This window comes from Panulirus ornatus, chromosome 40, assembly GCF_036320965.1.
Source record: "Panulirus ornatus isolate Po-2019 chromosome 40, ASM3632096v1, whole genome shotgun sequence".
In the NCBI taxonomy this organism is placed as follows: Eukaryota; Metazoa; Arthropoda; class Malacostraca; order Decapoda; family Palinuridae; genus Panulirus; species Panulirus ornatus.
The window spans coordinates 17,677,638-17,694,999 of record NC_092263.1 but is presented as its reverse complement, the minus strand read 5'-3'; the positions used below and the strand labels follow the sequence as shown (position 1 = coordinate 17,694,999).

At 48.3% G+C, this 17,362-nt stretch overlaps 1 protein-coding gene across 1 annotated transcript; it reads left to right on the top strand.

Annotated features, from left to right (window-relative positions):
• The first annotated feature begins 1,883 nt into the window (after positions 1 to 1,883).
• On the top strand, positions 1,884 to 15,006 carry LOC139761489 (uncharacterized). Its single transcript, XM_071685750.1, has 3 exons — positions 1,884 to 2,012; positions 11,029 to 11,155; positions 11,842 to 15,006. The coding sequence occupies exons 1-3, from the start codon at positions 1,926 to 1,928 to the stop codon at positions 15,000 to 15,002; spliced, it is 3,375 nt and encodes a 1,124-aa protein (XP_071541851.1). The 5' UTR covers positions 1,884 to 1,925; the 3' UTR covers positions 15,003 to 15,006.
• Positions 15,007 to 17,362: the final 2,356 nt, after the last annotated feature.

The window sequence follows — 17,362 nt, the reverse complement described above, 5'->3', positions numbered from 1 at the left end:
GCCTGGTGAGACAGGGTGGAGGGAGGGTAGTGAGGACAGGCTGTTGCATGGTGAGTCAGTGTGGAGGGAAGGTAATGAGGACAGGCTTGTACCTGGTGGGGCAGGGTGGGAGGGAGGGTAGTAAGGACAGGCTGGTGCCTGGTGAGACAGGGTGGGAGAGAGGGTAATGAGGACAGGCTGGTGCCTGGTGGGGCAGGGTGGGAGAGAGGGTAGTGAGGACAGGCTGGTGCCTTGTGAGGCAGGGTGGGGGGGAGGGTAATGAGGACAGGCTGGTGCATAGTGAGGCAGGGTGGAGGGAAGGTAATGAGGACAGGCTGGTACCTGGTGAGGTAGGGTGGAGGGAGGATAGTGAGGACAGGCTGGTACCTGGTAGGGAAGGGAGGGAGGGAGGGTAGTGAGGACAGGCTGGTGCCCGGTGAGACAGGGTGGGAGAGAGGGTAGTGAGGACAGGCTGGTGCCTGGTGAGGCAGGGTTGGAGAGAGGGTAGAGAGGACAGGCTGGTGTCTGGTGAGGCAGGGTGGAGGGAAGGTAATGAGGACAGGCTGGTACCTGGTGAGGTAGGATGGAGGGAGGATAGCGGGGACAGGCTGGTGCATGGTGGGGCAGGGTGGAGGGAGGATAGTGATGACATGGTGGTTCCTGTTGAGGCAGGGTGGGAGGGAGGGTAATGGGGACAGGCTGGTACCTGGTGAGGCAGGATGGGAGAGAGGGTAGTGAGGACAGGATGGTGCGTGGTGGGGCAGGGTGGGAGGGAGGGTAGTGAGGATAGGCTGGTTCCTGGTGGGGCAGGGTGGGAGGGAGGGTAGTGAGGACAGGTTGGTGCCTGGTGAGGCAGGGTGGAAAGGAGGTTAGTGAGGACAGGCTGGTGCCTGTTGGGACATTGTGGAAGGGAGGGTAGTGAGGACAGGCCGGTGCCTGTTGGGGCAGGGTGGGAGGGAATGTAGTGAGGACAGGCTGGTGCCTGGTGAGGCAGGGTGGGGGGAGGATAGTGAGGATAGGCTGGTGCATGGTGAGGCAGGGTGGAAGGGAGGGTAGTGAGGACAGGCTGGTGCATGGTGGGGCAAGGTGGAAGGGAGGGTAGTGAGGACAGGCTGGTGCCTGGTGGGGCAGGATAGGAGGAAGGGTAGTGAGGGCAGGCTGGTGCCTGGTGAGGCAGGGTGGGAGGGAGGATAGTGAGGAAAGGATGGTTCCTGTTGAGGCAGGGTGGGAGGGAGGTTAGTGAGGACAGGCTGGTGCCTGGTGGGCAGGGCGAGAGGGAGGGTAGGGAGGACAGGCTGGTGCCTAGTGAGGCAGGGCGGGAGGAAGGATAGTGAGGACAAGCTGGTGCCTGGTGAGCCAGGGTGGGAGGGAGGATAATGAGGAAAGGCCGGTGCCTGGTGAGGTAGGGAGGGAGGGAGGATAATGAGGACAGGCCGGTGCCTGGTGAGGTAGGGAGGGAAGGAGGATGATGAGGACAGGCTGGTTGGTGCCTAGTGTGAGGGAAGGTAGTAAGAGCTGCCTGGTTGGTAGGAGGATAATGAGGTCAGGCTGGTTGGTGCCTGGTGTGAGGGAAGGTAGTAAGAGCTGCCTGGTTGGTAGGAGGATAATGAGGATAGGCTGGGTTGGTGCCTGGTGTGAGGGAAGGTAGTAAGAGATGCCTGGTTGGTAGGAGGATAATGAGGACAGGCTGGGTTGGTGCCTGGTGTGAGGGAAGGTAGTAAGAGCTGCCTGGTTGGTAGGAGGATAATGAGGACAGGCTGGTTGGTGCCTAGTGTGAGGGAAGGTAGTAAGAGCTGCCTGGTTGGTAGGAGGATAATGAGGACAGGCTGGTTGGTGCCTGGTGTGAGGGAAGGTAGTAAAAGCTTGTTGGCTGGCTGGCTGGTGGGAGGGAGGGTAGTGGCTAGTGCTGCGGCAGTATATCAAGAGACGCCACACCGACCACAAGTATGATGGTCTTAATCCGGTGGTGGACATGGAGCGTGCTTATGCTTCTACTCTTCTTCATCATCATTATGTGTGACCATAATGTCAAGGTAGTAATATGCCAACTTATATTTTCTTGCATTCCTTATATGTTCAGAACTGTAGGGTAGTGGTGTAACACTTACAACTGTAGTGTAGTGGTGTAACACTTACAACTGTAGTGTGGTGGTGTAACACTTACAACTGTAGTGTGGTGGTGTAACATTTACAACTGTAGTGTAGTGGTGTAACACTTACAACTGTAATGTGGTGGTGTAACACTTACAACTGTAGCGTGGTGGTGTAACACTTACAACTGTAATGTGGTGGTGTAACACTTACAACTGTAGTGTGATGGTGAAACACTCACAACTGTAGTGTGGTGGTGTAACACTTACAACTGTAGTGTGGTGGTGTAACACTTACAACTGTAGTGTGGTGGTGTAACACTTACAACTGTAATGTGGTGGTGTAACACTTACAACTGTAGTGTGGTGGTGTAACACTTACAACTGTAGTGTGGTGGTGTAACACTTACAACTGTAGTGTGGTGGTGTAACACTTACAACTGTAGTGTGGTGGTGTAACACTTACAACTGTAGTGTGATGGTGTAATGCTCATGACTGTAGTGTGGTGGTGTAATAATCACAACTGTAGTGTGGTGGTGTAACACTTACAACTGTAGTGTGATGGTGTAATGCTCATGACTGTAGTGTGGTGGTGTAACACTTACAACTGTAGTGTGGTGGTGTAACACAACTGTAGTGTGGTGGTGTAACACACAACTGTATTGGGGTTTAACGTCACAACTGTATGTGTGTGTAACACACAACGTAGTTGTGGTTTAATATCACAACTGTAGTGTGGTGGTGTAACACTTGCGACTGTAGTGTGGTGGTTTAACACTTGCACTGCAGTGTGGTGGTGTAACACTTTGTCGACTGTAGTGTGGTGGTTTAACACTTGCACTGCAGTGTGGTGGTGTAACACAACTGTAGTGTGGTGGTGTAACACTCACAACTGTAGTATGGTGGTGTAACACTTACAATTGTAGTGTGGTGGTGTAACACCTGCAACTGTGGTGTGGTGGTGTAACACTTACAACTGTAGTGCGGTGGTGTAACACTTACAACTGTAGTGTGGGGTGTAACACTTACAACTGTATTGTGGTGGTGAAACACTCACAACTGTAGTGTGGTGGTTTAACACTAACAACTGTAGTGTGGTGGTGTAACACAACTGTAGTGTGGTGCTATAACATTTACGACTGTAGTGTGGTGGTGTAACACTTACAACTGTAGTATGGTGGTGTAACACTTACAATTACAGTGTGGTGGTGTAACACTTGCAACTGTTGTGTGGTGCTGTAACACTTACAACTGTAGTGTGGTGGTGTAACACTTACAACTGTAGTGTGGTGGTGTAACACTCACAACTGTAGCGTGGTGGTGTAACACTTACAACTGTAGCGTGGGGTGTAACACTTACAACTGTAGTGTGGTGGCAAAACACTCACAACTGTAATGTGGTGGTTTAACACTAACAACTGTAGTATGGTTTTGAAAAACTCTCAACTGTAGCGTGGTAATGTAACACTCACAACTGTAGTGTGGTGGTGTAACACTCACAACCGTAGTGTGGTGTTGTAATAATCACAACTGTCGTATGGTGGTGTAACACTCACAACTGTAGTATGGTGGTGTAACACTCACAACTGTAGTATGGCGGTGTAACACTCACAACTGCAGTATGGTGATGTAACACTCACAACTGTAGTTTGGTTGTGTAACACTAACAACTGTAGTATGGTGATGTAACACTCACAACTGTAGTGTGGTGGTGTAACACTCACAACTGTAGTGTGGTGTTGTAATAATCACAACTGTAGTATGGTGGTGTAACACTCACAACTGTAGTGTGGTGGTGTAACACTCACAACTGTAGTGTGGTGTTGTAATAATCACAACTGTAGTATGGTGGTGTAACACTCATAACTGTAGTGTGGTGGTGTAGCACTCACAACTGTAGTATGGCGATGTAACACTCAACTGTAGTGTGGTGGTGTAACACTACAACGTAGTGTGGTGTTGTAATAATCACAACTGTAGTGTGGTGGTGTAACACTCACAACTGTAGTGTGGTGGTGTAACACACAACTGTAGTGTGGTGGTGTAACACTCACAACTGTAGTGTGGTGGTGTAACACTCACAACTGTAGTGTGGTGGTGTAACACTCACAACTGTAGTGTGGTGGTGTAACACTTTGAACTATAGTATGGTGTTGTAACACTCAGAACTGCAGTGTGGTGGTGTAACATTCACAACTGTAGTATGGTGTTGTAACACTCAGAACTGTTGCGTGGTGGTGTAACATTCACAGCTGTAGTGTGGTGGTATAACACACAACTGTAGTATGGTGTTGTAACACTCAGAACTGTAGTGTGGTGGTGTAACACTCATAACTGTAGTATGGTGTTGTAACACTCAGAACTGTAGTGTGGTGGTGTAACATTTAGAAACGTAGTTTGGTAGTGAATACTCAGAACTGTATTGTAGTGGTATAACACCCAGGTGAAGCGTAATGTGTTGTTGTAACACTCACATGAACTGTAATGTGATGCTACAACACTCACTTACCTATAATGTGATTGTACAACACTCAGGTGAATCGCACAGTGGTCATATAACATCAAACTAAACTGCAGTGTAGTGGTACAAAAGTCAGGTGAATTGTAATGTGGCGGTACAACACTCAGATGAACTGTAAGTGTTGGTACAACACTCAGATGAACTTCAATGTGGTGGTGCAACTCTCAGGTGAACTGTAATGTGGTGGTGCAAAATCCAGGTGGACAGTCATATGTTGGTGAAACAATCGTGTGAAGCGTAAGGTATTGATGTAACTCTCACTTGAACTATATTTGGTGATGCAACACTCAGGTGAACTGTATTGTGGTAATGCAACACTCATATGAAGTAAGTTGTGGTGATGCAACAGTCAAAGCAACTGTATTATGGTGATGCAACACTCAAATGAACTATATTGTGGTGATGCAACATTAGAGTTAACTGTAGGTGTTAATACAACACACAGGTGAACTTCAATTTGGTGGGGAAACACTCAGGTGAACTGTAATGTGGTAGTACAACACGCATGTGAACTTCAATTTGGTGGTGAAACACTCAGATGAACTGTAATGTGGTGGTGCAATACTCTGGTGAACTGTGATGTGATGATGCAACACTCAGATGAACTGTGTTGTGGTGGTGCAACACTCGAATGGACTATATTATGGTGATGCAACATTGAAATGAACTGCAGGTGGTGGTACAACACAGACGAAACACTCAGGTGAACTGTAATGTAGTGGTACAACACACAGGTGAACTTCAGTTTGGTGGTGAAACACTCAGGTGAACTGTAGTGTGGTGGTACAACACTCAGGTCAACTGCAATTTGGTAGTGAAACACTCCGGTGAACTGTAATGTGGTGTTGCAACACTCAGGTGAACTGTAATGTGATAGTGCAACACTCAGGTGAAATGTAATGTGGTGATGCAACACTCAGATGAACTGTAATATGGTGATGCAACTATCAGGGGAACTGTATTGTGGCAATGAACACTCAGATGAACTGTATTGCGGTGATGCAACATTAAAGTGAACTGTAGGTAGTGGTACAACACATAGGTGAACCTTCAGTTTCTTGGTGCAATACACAAGTGAACTGTAACGTGGTGGTGCAACTAGCAGGGGAACTGTAATGTGGTGATGCAACACTCAGGCGAATTGTAAAGTGATGGTAGAACACTCAGATGAACTGCAATGTGATGATGCAACCCTCGGTGAACTGTAAAGTGGTGGTGCAACACTCAGATGAACTGTAATGTGATGATGCAACCCTCAGTGAACTGTAAAGTGGTGGTGCAACACTCAGATGAACTGTAATGTGGTGGTGAAACAATTGAGATATAATGTGGTGGTGCAACACTCAGGGGAACTGTAATGTGGTGGTGCAACACTCAGGTGAACTGTAATGTCGTAGTGAAACACTCAGATGAACTGTAATGTGGTGATGCAACACTCAGGTGAACTGTAATGTGGTGTTGCAACACTCAGGTGAACTGTAATGTGATAGTGCAACACTCAGGTGAAATGTAATGTGGTGATGCAACACTCAGATGAACTGTAATATGGTGATGCAACTATCAGGGAACTGTATTGTGGCGATGCAACACTCAGATGAACTGTATTGTGGTGATGCAACATTAAAGTGAACTGTAGGTAGTGGTACAACACATAGGTGAACCTTCAGTTTCGTGGTGCAACACACAAGTGAACTGTAACGTGGTGGTGCAACTAGCAGGTGAACTGTAATGTGGTGATGCAACACTCAGGCGAATTGTAAAGTGGTGGTAGAACACTCAGATGAACTGTAATGTGATGATGCAACCCTCGGTGAACTGTAAAGTGGTGGTGCAACACTCAGATGAACTGTAATGTGGTGGTGAAACAATCAAGTGAGATATAATGTGGTGGTGCAACACTCAGGGGAACTGTAATGTGGTGGTGCAACACTCAGGTGAACTGTAATGTCGTAGTGAAACACTCAGATGAACTGTAATGTGGTGATGCAACACTCAGGTGAACTGTAATGTGGCGGTGCAACACTCAGGTGAACTGTAATGTGGTGGTGCAACACTCAGGTGAACTGTAATGCCGTAGTGAAACACTCAGGTGAACTGTAATGTGTTGTAACACTCAGGTGAATTGTAATGTAGTGATGCAACACAGATGAATTGTAATGTGGGCGAAACACTCAGGTAAACTGTAATGTCGTGGTGCAACACTCAGGCGAACCGAAAAGTCGCAGAGAAACACTCAGAACTGTAATGTGGTTTTGCAACACTCAGGTGAACTGTAAGATGGTGGTGCAACACTCGGGTGAATTGTAATGCAGTGGTGAAACACTCAGGTGGACTGTAATGTGGTGATGCAACACACAGATGAACTGTAATGTGGTAGAGAAAAACACATGTTAACTGTTAAGTGGTGGTGCAACACTCAGGTGAACTTTAATGTGGTGGTGCAACACTCAGGTGAACTGTAATGTGGTGATGCAACACTCAGGTGAACTGTACTGTGGTGATGAAACAATCAGGGGAACTGTAATGTGGTGGTGGAACTCTCAGGTGAACTGTAATGTGGTGGTGCAACACTCAGGTGAACTGTAATGTGGTGTTGCAACACTCAGGCGAACTGAATGTGGTAATGCATCACTCAGGTGAAATTTATTGTTTTGGTGCAAGCTTAAGTGAACTGTAATGCAGTGGTGAAACACTCAGGTGAACTGTAATGTGGTGGTGAAACACTCAGGTGAACTGTAATGTGGTGGTGAAACATTCGGGCGAACTGTAATGTGGTGATGAAACACTCAGGTGAACTGTAATGTGGTGGTGCAACACTCAGGTGAACTGTGGTGTGGTGGTGAAACACTTAAGTGAACTGTGATGTGGTGGTGCAACACACAGGTGAACTGTGTGGTAGTGAAACACACATGTGAACTGTAATGTGGTGATGTAACATTCAGGTGAACTGTAATGTGGTGGTGAAACTCTCAGGTGAACTGTGGTGTGGTGGTGAAACACTTAAGTGAACTGTGATGTGGTGCAACACACAGGTGAACTGTGTGGTAGTGAAACACACATGTGAACTGTAATGTGGTGATGTACCATTCAGGTGAACTGTAATGTGATGGTGTAACACTCAGGTGAACTGTAATGTGATGGTGCATCATGTAAGTAAACTGTAATGTGGTGGTGCAACACTCGGTGAACTGCAGTGCGGTGATGCAACACTGGGATGAAATGTAATGTGGTGGTGCAACAGTCACGGGAACTGTAATGCTGTGATGCAACACTCAGGTGAACTGTAATGTGGTGTTGTAACACTCAGGTGAACTGTAATGTGGTGGTGCAACACTCAGTGAACTGTAATGTGGTGCTGTAACACTCAGGTGAACTGTAATGTGGTGGTGAAACACTCAGGTAAACTGTAATGTGGTGGTGAAACACCCAGATGAACTGTGATGTGGTGGCGAAACACTCAGGTGAACTGTAATGTGGTGGTGGTGCAACACAGGTGAACTGTAATGTGGTAGTAAAACACATGTGAACTGTAATGTGTGTTGAAACACTCAGGTGAACTGTAATGGGGTGGTGCATCACGTAATAAGCTGTAATGTGATGGTGCAACACTCGGTGAACTGCAGTGCGGTGATGCAACACTGAGATGAAATGTAATGTGGTGGTGCAACAGTCAGGGGAACTGTAATGTGGTGATGCAACACTCAGGTGAACTGTAATGTGGTGTTGTAACACTTAGGTGAACTGTAATGTTGTGGTGCAACACTCAGTGAATTGTAATGTGGTGTTGAAACACTCAGGTGAACTGTAATGTGGTGGTGCATCACGTAAGTAAACTGTAATGTGGTGGTGCAACACTCGGTGAACTGCAGTGCGGTGATGCAACACTGAGATGAAATGTAATGTGGTGGTGCAACAGTCAGGTGAACTGTAATGTGGTGGTGCAACACTCAGGTGAACTGTAATGCGGTGCTGTAACACTCAGGTGAACTGTAATGTGGTGATGCAACAGTCAGGGGAACTGTAATGTGGTGGTGCATCACGTAAGTAAACTGTAATGTGGTGGTGCAACACTCGGTGAACTGCAATGCGGTGATGCAACACTGAGATGAAATGTAATGTGGTGGTGCAACACTCAGGTGAACTGTAATGTGGTGGTGCAACACTCAGGTGAACTGTAATGCGGTGCTGTAACACTCAGGTGAACTGTAATGTGGTGATGCAACAGTCAGGGGAACTGTAATGTGGTGGTGGAACTCTCAGGTGAACTGTAATGTGGTGGTGCAACACTCAGGTGAATTGTAATGTGGTGGTGCAACACTCATGTGAATTGAATGTGGCGATGCATCACTCAGGTGAAATTCATTGTTTTGGTGCAACCTTAAGTGAACTGTAATGCAGTGGTGAAACACTCAGGTGAACTGTAATGTGGTGGTGAAACACTCAGGTGAACTGTTATGTGGTGGTGAAACGCTCAGGTGAACTGTAATGTGGTGGTGAAACACTCAGGTGAACTGTAATGTGGTGGTGAAACACTCAGGTGAACTGTAATATGGTGGTGAAACACTCAAGTGAACTGTAATGTGGTGGTGGAACACTCAGGTGAACTGTAATGTGGTGGTGAAACTCCCAGGTGAACTGCGATATGGTTTTGCAACACTCAGGTGACCTGTAATGTGGTGGTGCAACACAGATGGACTATAATGTGGTGGTGCAACACACAGGGAACAGTAATTTTGTGGTGCAACACACAGGGAACTGTAATTTTGTGGTGCAACACTTAGGTGAATCGTAATGTGGTGGTGAAACACTCAGGTGAACTGTAATATGATGATGTAATACTCAGGTGAACTGTACTGTGATGGTGCAACTGTTATGTGCTAGTGCAACACTAAGATAAAATGAAGTGTGGTGGGGTCAACACTCAAATGAATTGTAGCATGTGAAGTGTTTCGTGCTGGTGCAACACTCATGTGAAATTTTATGTGCTGGCGCAACACAAGTGAATTGTAGCATTTTGATGCAACACTATGGTAATTGATTCAACACTCAGGTGGTATGTAGTGTGGTGATGCAGCACTCGGGTTGAACGGTGCAATAATTGGGTGATGGGAGGTATAGTGATGCAAAACTCAGGTGAAGTGTCCAACAATTGGGGATATGTAGTGAGGTGGTGCAACACTCAGATCAACTGTGTTATGATAGTGCATTACAATAAACTGTAGTTTGGTGGTGCAACACTCAGGTGAAGCGTATGGTAGTAGTGCAACTTTCTGGTGATCTGTACTGTGGTGATGCATCACTCCAATAAACTGTAGTTTGTTGGTGCAATACTCAGTGAGCTGTAGTGTGATGGTACACCTAAGTGAAGTGTTACGTGCTATTGATACACTCAGGTGAACAGTGGTGTGCTGGTGCAACATTACATGAACTAAAGTTAGGTAATGCAATACTTAGCTGTAATGAAGAAGGGTATGGTAGTGTAACACTCAAGTGAACTACAGCCTATCGGTAGAAGATTCACGTGAACCGTATTGGTTTACCAAGACACTACAGTTCACCTGAGTGGTTTACCACTCAAGTGAACTGATGTTTGCTCATGTAGCACTTAGGTGAACTTACTGTAGTGTTGTTTCACCCAGGTGAACTGAAGTGTAGTGCTACAAAATTACGTGATATTGTAACGCTCAGGTAAACTACTGTATGGTGGTGTAACACAGGTGTGCTGTAGCGGTACAATAACATTCGTGGTGTTGTAACATTCAGTTGAACTATTGTTGTGATGTATCGCTCAATTTGAACTTAAGTTTAGCAATACAAAACTTGAATGGTGTTGTAACACTAGGGTGAACTATTGCATTATAGCAAGATGATGAGGTGCCTTCATTTGAGGAACCTGGTCTGTGGCTATGGTAGCAACAAGGTTCTCAGGTACCTTAATATGAGGAACCTGGTCTGTGGCTATGGTAGCAACAAGGTTCTCAGGTACCTTAATATAAGGAACCTGGTCTGTGGCTATGGTAGCAACAAGGTTCTCAGGTACCATAATATGAGGAACCTGGTCTGTGGCTATGGTAGAAACAAGGTTCTCAGGTACCTTAATATGAGGAACCTGGTCTGTGGCTATGGTAGAAACAAGGTTCTCAGGTACCTTGATATGAGGAACCTGGTCTGTGGCTATGGTAGAAACAAGGTTCTCAGGTACCTTAATATGAGGAACCTGGTCTGTGGCTATGGTAGAAACAAGGTTCTCAGGTACCTTTATATGAGGAACCTGGTCTGTGGCTATGGTAGCAACAAGGTTCTCAGGTACCTTTATATGAGGAACCTGGTCTGTGGCTATGGTAGAAACAAGGTTCTTAAGTGCCATAGTATAAAGAGCCTGGTCTGTAGCTGTAGTAGTTATTACGTGCCCAGTTCACTTGAACCTCTACCGGCAGGTACGAGCGGTAGTTGGAGAGTATATGGAAGAACGACCCACTTGGTGGCTCAAAAACGGCCACCCGTCACCCACCCATACCAGTCGCTCCATTGTTGCTAGCAACATCCCAACACCATCACCCACAGGTTAGTTGTATTGGGTCAAAGACCGGCTCGAGGAAGGTACAGATTCTGGGGATGTATCATAACCACTGGAAAGGAAGGTATAGGTTCTGGGACTGTATCACAGCTCCATTAGTGAGGAAGTACAGGTTCTGGGGAATGTGTTATAACCACTGGAGAGGAAGGTACAAGTTCTGAGAAAGTATCATAACTCCACTGGAGAGGAAGGTACAGGTTCTGGGGATGTATCATAACTCCACTGGAGAGGAAGGTATAGGTTCTGGGAATGTATCACAGCTCCACTAGTGAGGAAAATACAGGTTCTGGGAATGTATCATAACCACTGGAGAGAAAGGTACAGGTTCTGGGAAATGTATCGTAACTACTGGAGAGGAAGGTACAGGTTCTGGGGATGTATTATAACTCCATTAGTGAGGAAGGTACATTTTCTGGGAAATGTATCATAACTCCACTCTCCAGTGTACAGGTTCTGGGGAATGTATCATAACTCCACTGGAGAGAAAGTTACAGGTTCTGAGAAATGTATCATAACTCTACTGGAGAGGAAGGTACAGGTTCTGGGGATGTATCATGACTCCATTTGTGCGGAAGGTACATTTTCTGGGAAATGTATCATAACCCCACTAGTGAGGAAAGTATAGGTTCACTGGGAATTTTTACACTTCCTCATGTTTCCTCTGTTGTTTCAGATATGTCGGGTGGAGGAGCGGACCCAGCAAGGCAAGTGGTTGTACAGGAAGAACCATATTTGTCCTCTACACAAGTTGACCCAGAGCCATTTAAACTTTATCATGACTTCTACATATATTCCGACCAACACAAGGATGTTGAAAGGGACACACCCGTACCTGCTACCAGTGAGGACAAAGCTAACCTAAGAAACTTTGCCATTCCCGAGACCATCATGAAGGATGGGCAGATATTTTACAGACATTATGCTCATGTAGATGGTACCATTAAAGGTCAGAGCAAACGGAGTCACTCAAGAGTAAGTGAGGAGGAGGAAGACGAGGAGGAGACTAGTGATACTGACGTACATTTGTCTCGATCATCACAGGCACAGATTGAGGCACATATGGGAGGTGGTGAGCACGGGGGTAAGGCAGAGGCTCTGCTACACTCCGGACACACCACATACGCACTTGGAAGTGCTGCCACGGGTGGGTTTTTCTCGGCTGAGGCTCAGAGTGTGGATGAGGATGGCGGTATGAGCCAGACTCAGGTCCTGGGTAACATGCATGGTGTACAGGGTTCTGCTATGACCCAGGATGGTGGACACCGGTCTCACACCCACGTCCACGTTGGACTTAACTCCTCCTCTAAGGCTCGTATATCGGACCAGGAAGATAATACTTTACTTACCTCTAATGTTGATGCCACCCAAGTTGGTGGAAGTGCGGGAGCTCAGGCACAAGGTCCTGTCAGCTCTAACAGTCATGCGCACATGGACTTCAACCCTTCACAACATGTTCATGACAGCCTGGAATTGATGGGTCATGGTCTGGCCTCGGCCGTGGTGTCACAGGAGGATAGATCAGCTCTAGTATCGTTGAGTGGTCGTGTGTCAGGAGGAAGGTACCTGGGCACGGCTCACTCCAGTACCGGCGGAACATTAGCCCCACATGATGATAACCCTCCTCACATTCCACTACCACAAGATTACATATTAAATGAAGGTATGACACACGACAATTTTTCCCGTAATGACTTTAGGCTTCCTGTATCAAACGACGAACAGTCCTTTGAAGACGACGTGCAGGTAGACCACATTCCAACCAGAAGGACGCATGGTATCTTATCACATTTAAGACCAGTGGGACAAGAAGTCGTGGAGCTAGAGGGACTGGTTAACAAGCAGGTTGAAGAGAGAGGCCATCTTTATATACCATCAGGAGATCCCAATTTGACTGCTCATACGATTATGAACCACGATATGATCAGCAACATCATGGAAACTGTCCACCAGCCCCACATGGTCACCCAGGCAGTTACCTACCCTGGGCAAGAGGCCAGCAGCCCTAGTAGAGACACGGTTGATGATGGAGGGTTGACTGGTGGTGCAGGGAACCCACCTAGAGAGAGTGAAGTGGGTCGAGCTCCACAACATTCCCGTCATCATCTTCAAGAAGGTGCTTCAGTGTTAGGTGCCAGCACCAGCAACAGACACCTTCAGGGAGGTGCTGCAGTATCATCAGGTGCCAGCACCACCACCAGTAGTAGACACGATGGTAAGGTGGGCGAGGTGACCTACTCCCATGGTCGGCTAGGTCTTCCTCCAGGTCCAGGAGAACTACTTACCAACTTACCACAATCACATTATAACCTATATGATCACAGTACTTCTGAATACAACGGCGGTGATTATAACACAGTTATGGGTCAGAAACCGCCTTACTTTGATTTAGGACCAGAAATTTTCAGTCTAGAACCAATAGAGTTGAGTTATGAAGATCTTCATCCTACAACCCAGGTACAACATGAGGATAAAGTGATGAGTGTAGTAGAGCCGTCCCTCCTGCTGCACCAGCTACAGACTACCACACCCCACCTCCCCAGCCAGGCTCCACAGCACATCCCACCGCACCTCCCCAGCCAGGCTCCACAGCACCTCCCACCCCAACTTCCCAGCCAGGCCCCACAACACGCTTCACCCCAGCTCCCCAGCCAGGCTCCACAGCACCTCCCACCCCAACTCCCCAGCCAGACCCCACAACACGCCTCACCCCAGCTCCCCAGCCAGGCTCCACAGCATCTCCTACCCTACCTCCCCAGCCAGGCTCCACCATTCGATTTACCCCAGCTCAGCCAGGCTCCACAACACGCGTCATCCCAGCCCCCCAGCAAGGCTTCACAGCAGGCCTCATCCCAGCCCTCCAGCCAGGCTTCACAACAGGCCTCATCCCAGCCCCCCAGCCAGGCTTCACAACAGGCCTCGTTCCAGCCTCCCAGCCAGGCTCCACAACAGGCTTCACCCCAGCCCCCCAGCCAGGCTCCACCGCTCGCCTCATCACAGCTCCCCAGCCAGGCTACACAACAGGCCTCACCTCACTTCCCTCCCTATCCCAGGCTTCAAACAGCCGTAGATGATTCCATTGCTCCAACAGACCTTCCCACACATAAGGAATCCAATGGTACTATCAAGGTGCCCATGTCCAAACCAGTAGTGGATGCCCAGGTCTCTCCTACAGCGGCGGGAGATGATGGCGTGAGATCTATAGAATTGGTACCTGGAGGCCCTGGTACTACCGTCACCCTACCTGGTACCACGGGTGGACCTGTTGTTAATGTCTTGACGATGTCTGCTTCGCGGGCTACCAGCCTAGCGCAACGTGCCGGGACTCCCATCCAGCCTGGCCAGAAGATCCCAGGTGCCCCAGGATACCGGGTCCCACCTGGCTTCCGTGGACACGTCATTCTTGGTCATGATAACGTGCCGGTAGAGGCTGACTCCCGCCGTGTGGTGGAGGGATTCAAGACAAGGGTGCACGTGTCCCCATCCTCCTCCAGCAGGGTGTATGCCTCGGTCAGCGGAGCTGGCGCCTCACAGCCACATGCACCACCAGGGGTCCGTGTTACCCTGACAGACGCTACCACCACCACTACAGTCTCACGACCACTGCCGGAAACTCCACCCCAGGTGGGTAGGAGCCAGTCCACATATGGCAGGTTGAGGAATACTAGTCGTGCGACGACCCAGGGTAAGTCGTGCTGTACACGTAAATACCGGCCAAGTGATGACCATGGTGCTACACGACCTAAGTGTCGATATTATACCATTACCTGTCGTCTGGTGTACGACTCCTACCAGGAGGGTAGAGTGTGTCAGCCCCTCCTGACGTGCTGTTGCTGACACTGCCACTCTTGTGTACGACCCCTACCAGGAGGGTAGAGTATGTCAGCCCCTTCTGACGTGCTATTGCTGACAATGCCACTCTTGTGTACGACCCCTACCAGGAGGGTAGAGTATGTCAGCCCCTTCTGACGTGCTGTTGCTGACAATGCCACTCTTGTGTACGACTCCTACCAGGAGGATAGAGTATGTCAGCCCCTCCTGACGTGCTGTTGCTGACACTGCCACTCATGTGTACGACCCCTACCAGGAGGGTAGAGTATGTCAGCTCCTCCTGATCTGCTATTGCTGACACTGCCACTCTTGTGTCAGCCCCTCCTGATGTGTTGCTGCTGACACTGCCACTCGTGTGCGACCCCTACCAGGAGGGTAGAGTATGTCAGCCCCTCTTGATCTGCTATTGCTGACACTGCCACTTGTGTCAGCCCCTCCTTACGTGTTGCTGCTGACACTGCCACTCGGGTACGACCCCTACCAGGAGGGTAGAGTATGTCAGCCCCTCTTGATCTGCTATTGCTGACACTGCCACTCTTGTGTCAGACCCTCCTGACGTGTTGCTGCTGACACTGCCACTCGTGTACGACCCCTACCAGGAAGGTAGAGTATGTCAACCCCTCCTGACTTGCTATTGCTGACACTGCCACTCTTGTGTACGACCCCTATCAGGAGGGTAGAGTATGTCAGCCCCTCTTGATCTGCTATTGCTGACACTGCCACTCTTGTGTCAGACCCTCCTGACGTGTTGCTGCTGACACTCCCACTCTTGTATGCGACCCCTACCAGGAGGGTAGAGTATGTCAGCCCTCTTGACGTGCTGTTGCTGACGCTGCCACTCGTGTACGACCCCTACCAGGAGGGTAGAGTATGTCAGCCCTCGACGTTGCTGACGCTGTCACTCTTGTTTACGACCCTTGAGAGGAAAGTGGAGTATGTCAGCCCCTTCTGACGTACTATTTCTGACACTGCCACTCTTATATACGATTCCTACCCAGGAGGGTAGAGTATGTCAGCCCCTCCTGATCTGCTATTGCTGACACTGCCACTCTTGTGTACGACCCTTACCAAGAGGGTAGAGTATGTCGGCCCTCCTGACGTGCTGTTGCTGACACTGCCACTCTTGTGTACGACCATTATGAGGAGGGTAGAGTAAGTCAGCCCCTCCTAACTCACGTTGCCAGTGTTGCTGCTCATGTTGCCAGTATTGTTACTCATGTTGCCAGTGTTGCTGCTCATGTTGCCAGTATTGCTACTCATGTTGCCAGTCTTGTTGCTCATGTTACCAGTCTTGTTGCTGATGTTGCCAGGCTTGCTGCTCTTGTAGCCATACTTGTTACTCAAGTTGCCAGTCTTGCTGCTCATGTTGTCCGTCTTGATGCTCATGTTGCCAGTCTTGTTGCTTATGTTGCCAGTTTTGCTACTCATGTTACCAGTCTTTCTACTCATGTTACCAGTCGTGTTGCTCATGTTACCAGTCTTGCTACTCATGTTACCAGTCGTGTTGCTCATGTTACCAGTCTTGCTACTCATGTTACCAGTCGTGTTGCTCATGTTACCAGTCTTGCTACTCATGCTGCCAGAGTTGTTGCTCATGTTACCAGTCTTGCTACTCATGTTACCAGTCGTGTTGCTCATGTTACCAGTCTTGCTACTCATGTTACCAGTCGTGTTGCTCATGTTACCAGTCTTGCTACTCATGTTACCAGTCGTGTTGCTCATGTTACCAGTCTTGCTACTCATGCTGCCAGAGTTGTTGCTCATGTTACCAGTCGTGTTGCTCATGTTACCAGTCTTGCTACTCATGTTACCAGTCGTGTTGCTCATGTTACCAGTCTTGCTACTCATGTTACCAGTCGTGTTGCTCATGTTACCAGTCTTGCTACTCATGCTGCCAGAGTTGTTGCTCATGTTACCAGTCGTGTTGCTCATGTTACCAGTCTTGCTACTCATGTTACCAGTCGTGTTGCTCATGTTACCAGTCTTGCTACTCATGCTGCCAGAGTTGTTGCTCATGTTACCAGTCGTGTTGCTCATGTTACCAGTCGTGTTGCTCATGTTACCAGTCTTGCTACTCATGCTGTCAGAGTTGTTGCTCATGTTACCAGTCTTGCTACTCATGCTGTCAGAGTTGTTGCTCATGTTATCAGTCGTGTTGCTCATGTTACCAGTCGTGTTGCTCATGTTACCAGTCTTGCTACTCATGTTACCAGTCGTGTTGCTCATGTTACCAGTCTTGCTACTCATGCTGCCAGAGTTGTTGCTCATGTTACCAGTCGTGTTGCTCATGTTACCAGTCTTGCTACTCATGTTACCAGTCGTGTTGCTCATGTTACCAGTCGTGTTGCTCATGTTACCAGTCTTGC

Coding starts and splice junctions, on each gene's coding strand:
- LOC139761489 (XM_071685750.1), top strand. CDS start 1,926: ATGATGGTCTTAATCCGGTGGTGGACATGGAGCGTGCTTATGCTTCTA. Junction 2,013..11,028: donor TGTGTGACCATAATGTCAAG/GTAGTAATATGC, acceptor CTCTACCGGCAG/GTACGAGCGGTAGTTGGAGA. Junction 11,156..11,841: donor CCCAACACCATCACCCACAG/GTTAGTTGTATT, acceptor CTGTTGTTTCAG/ATATGTCGGGTGGAGGAGCG.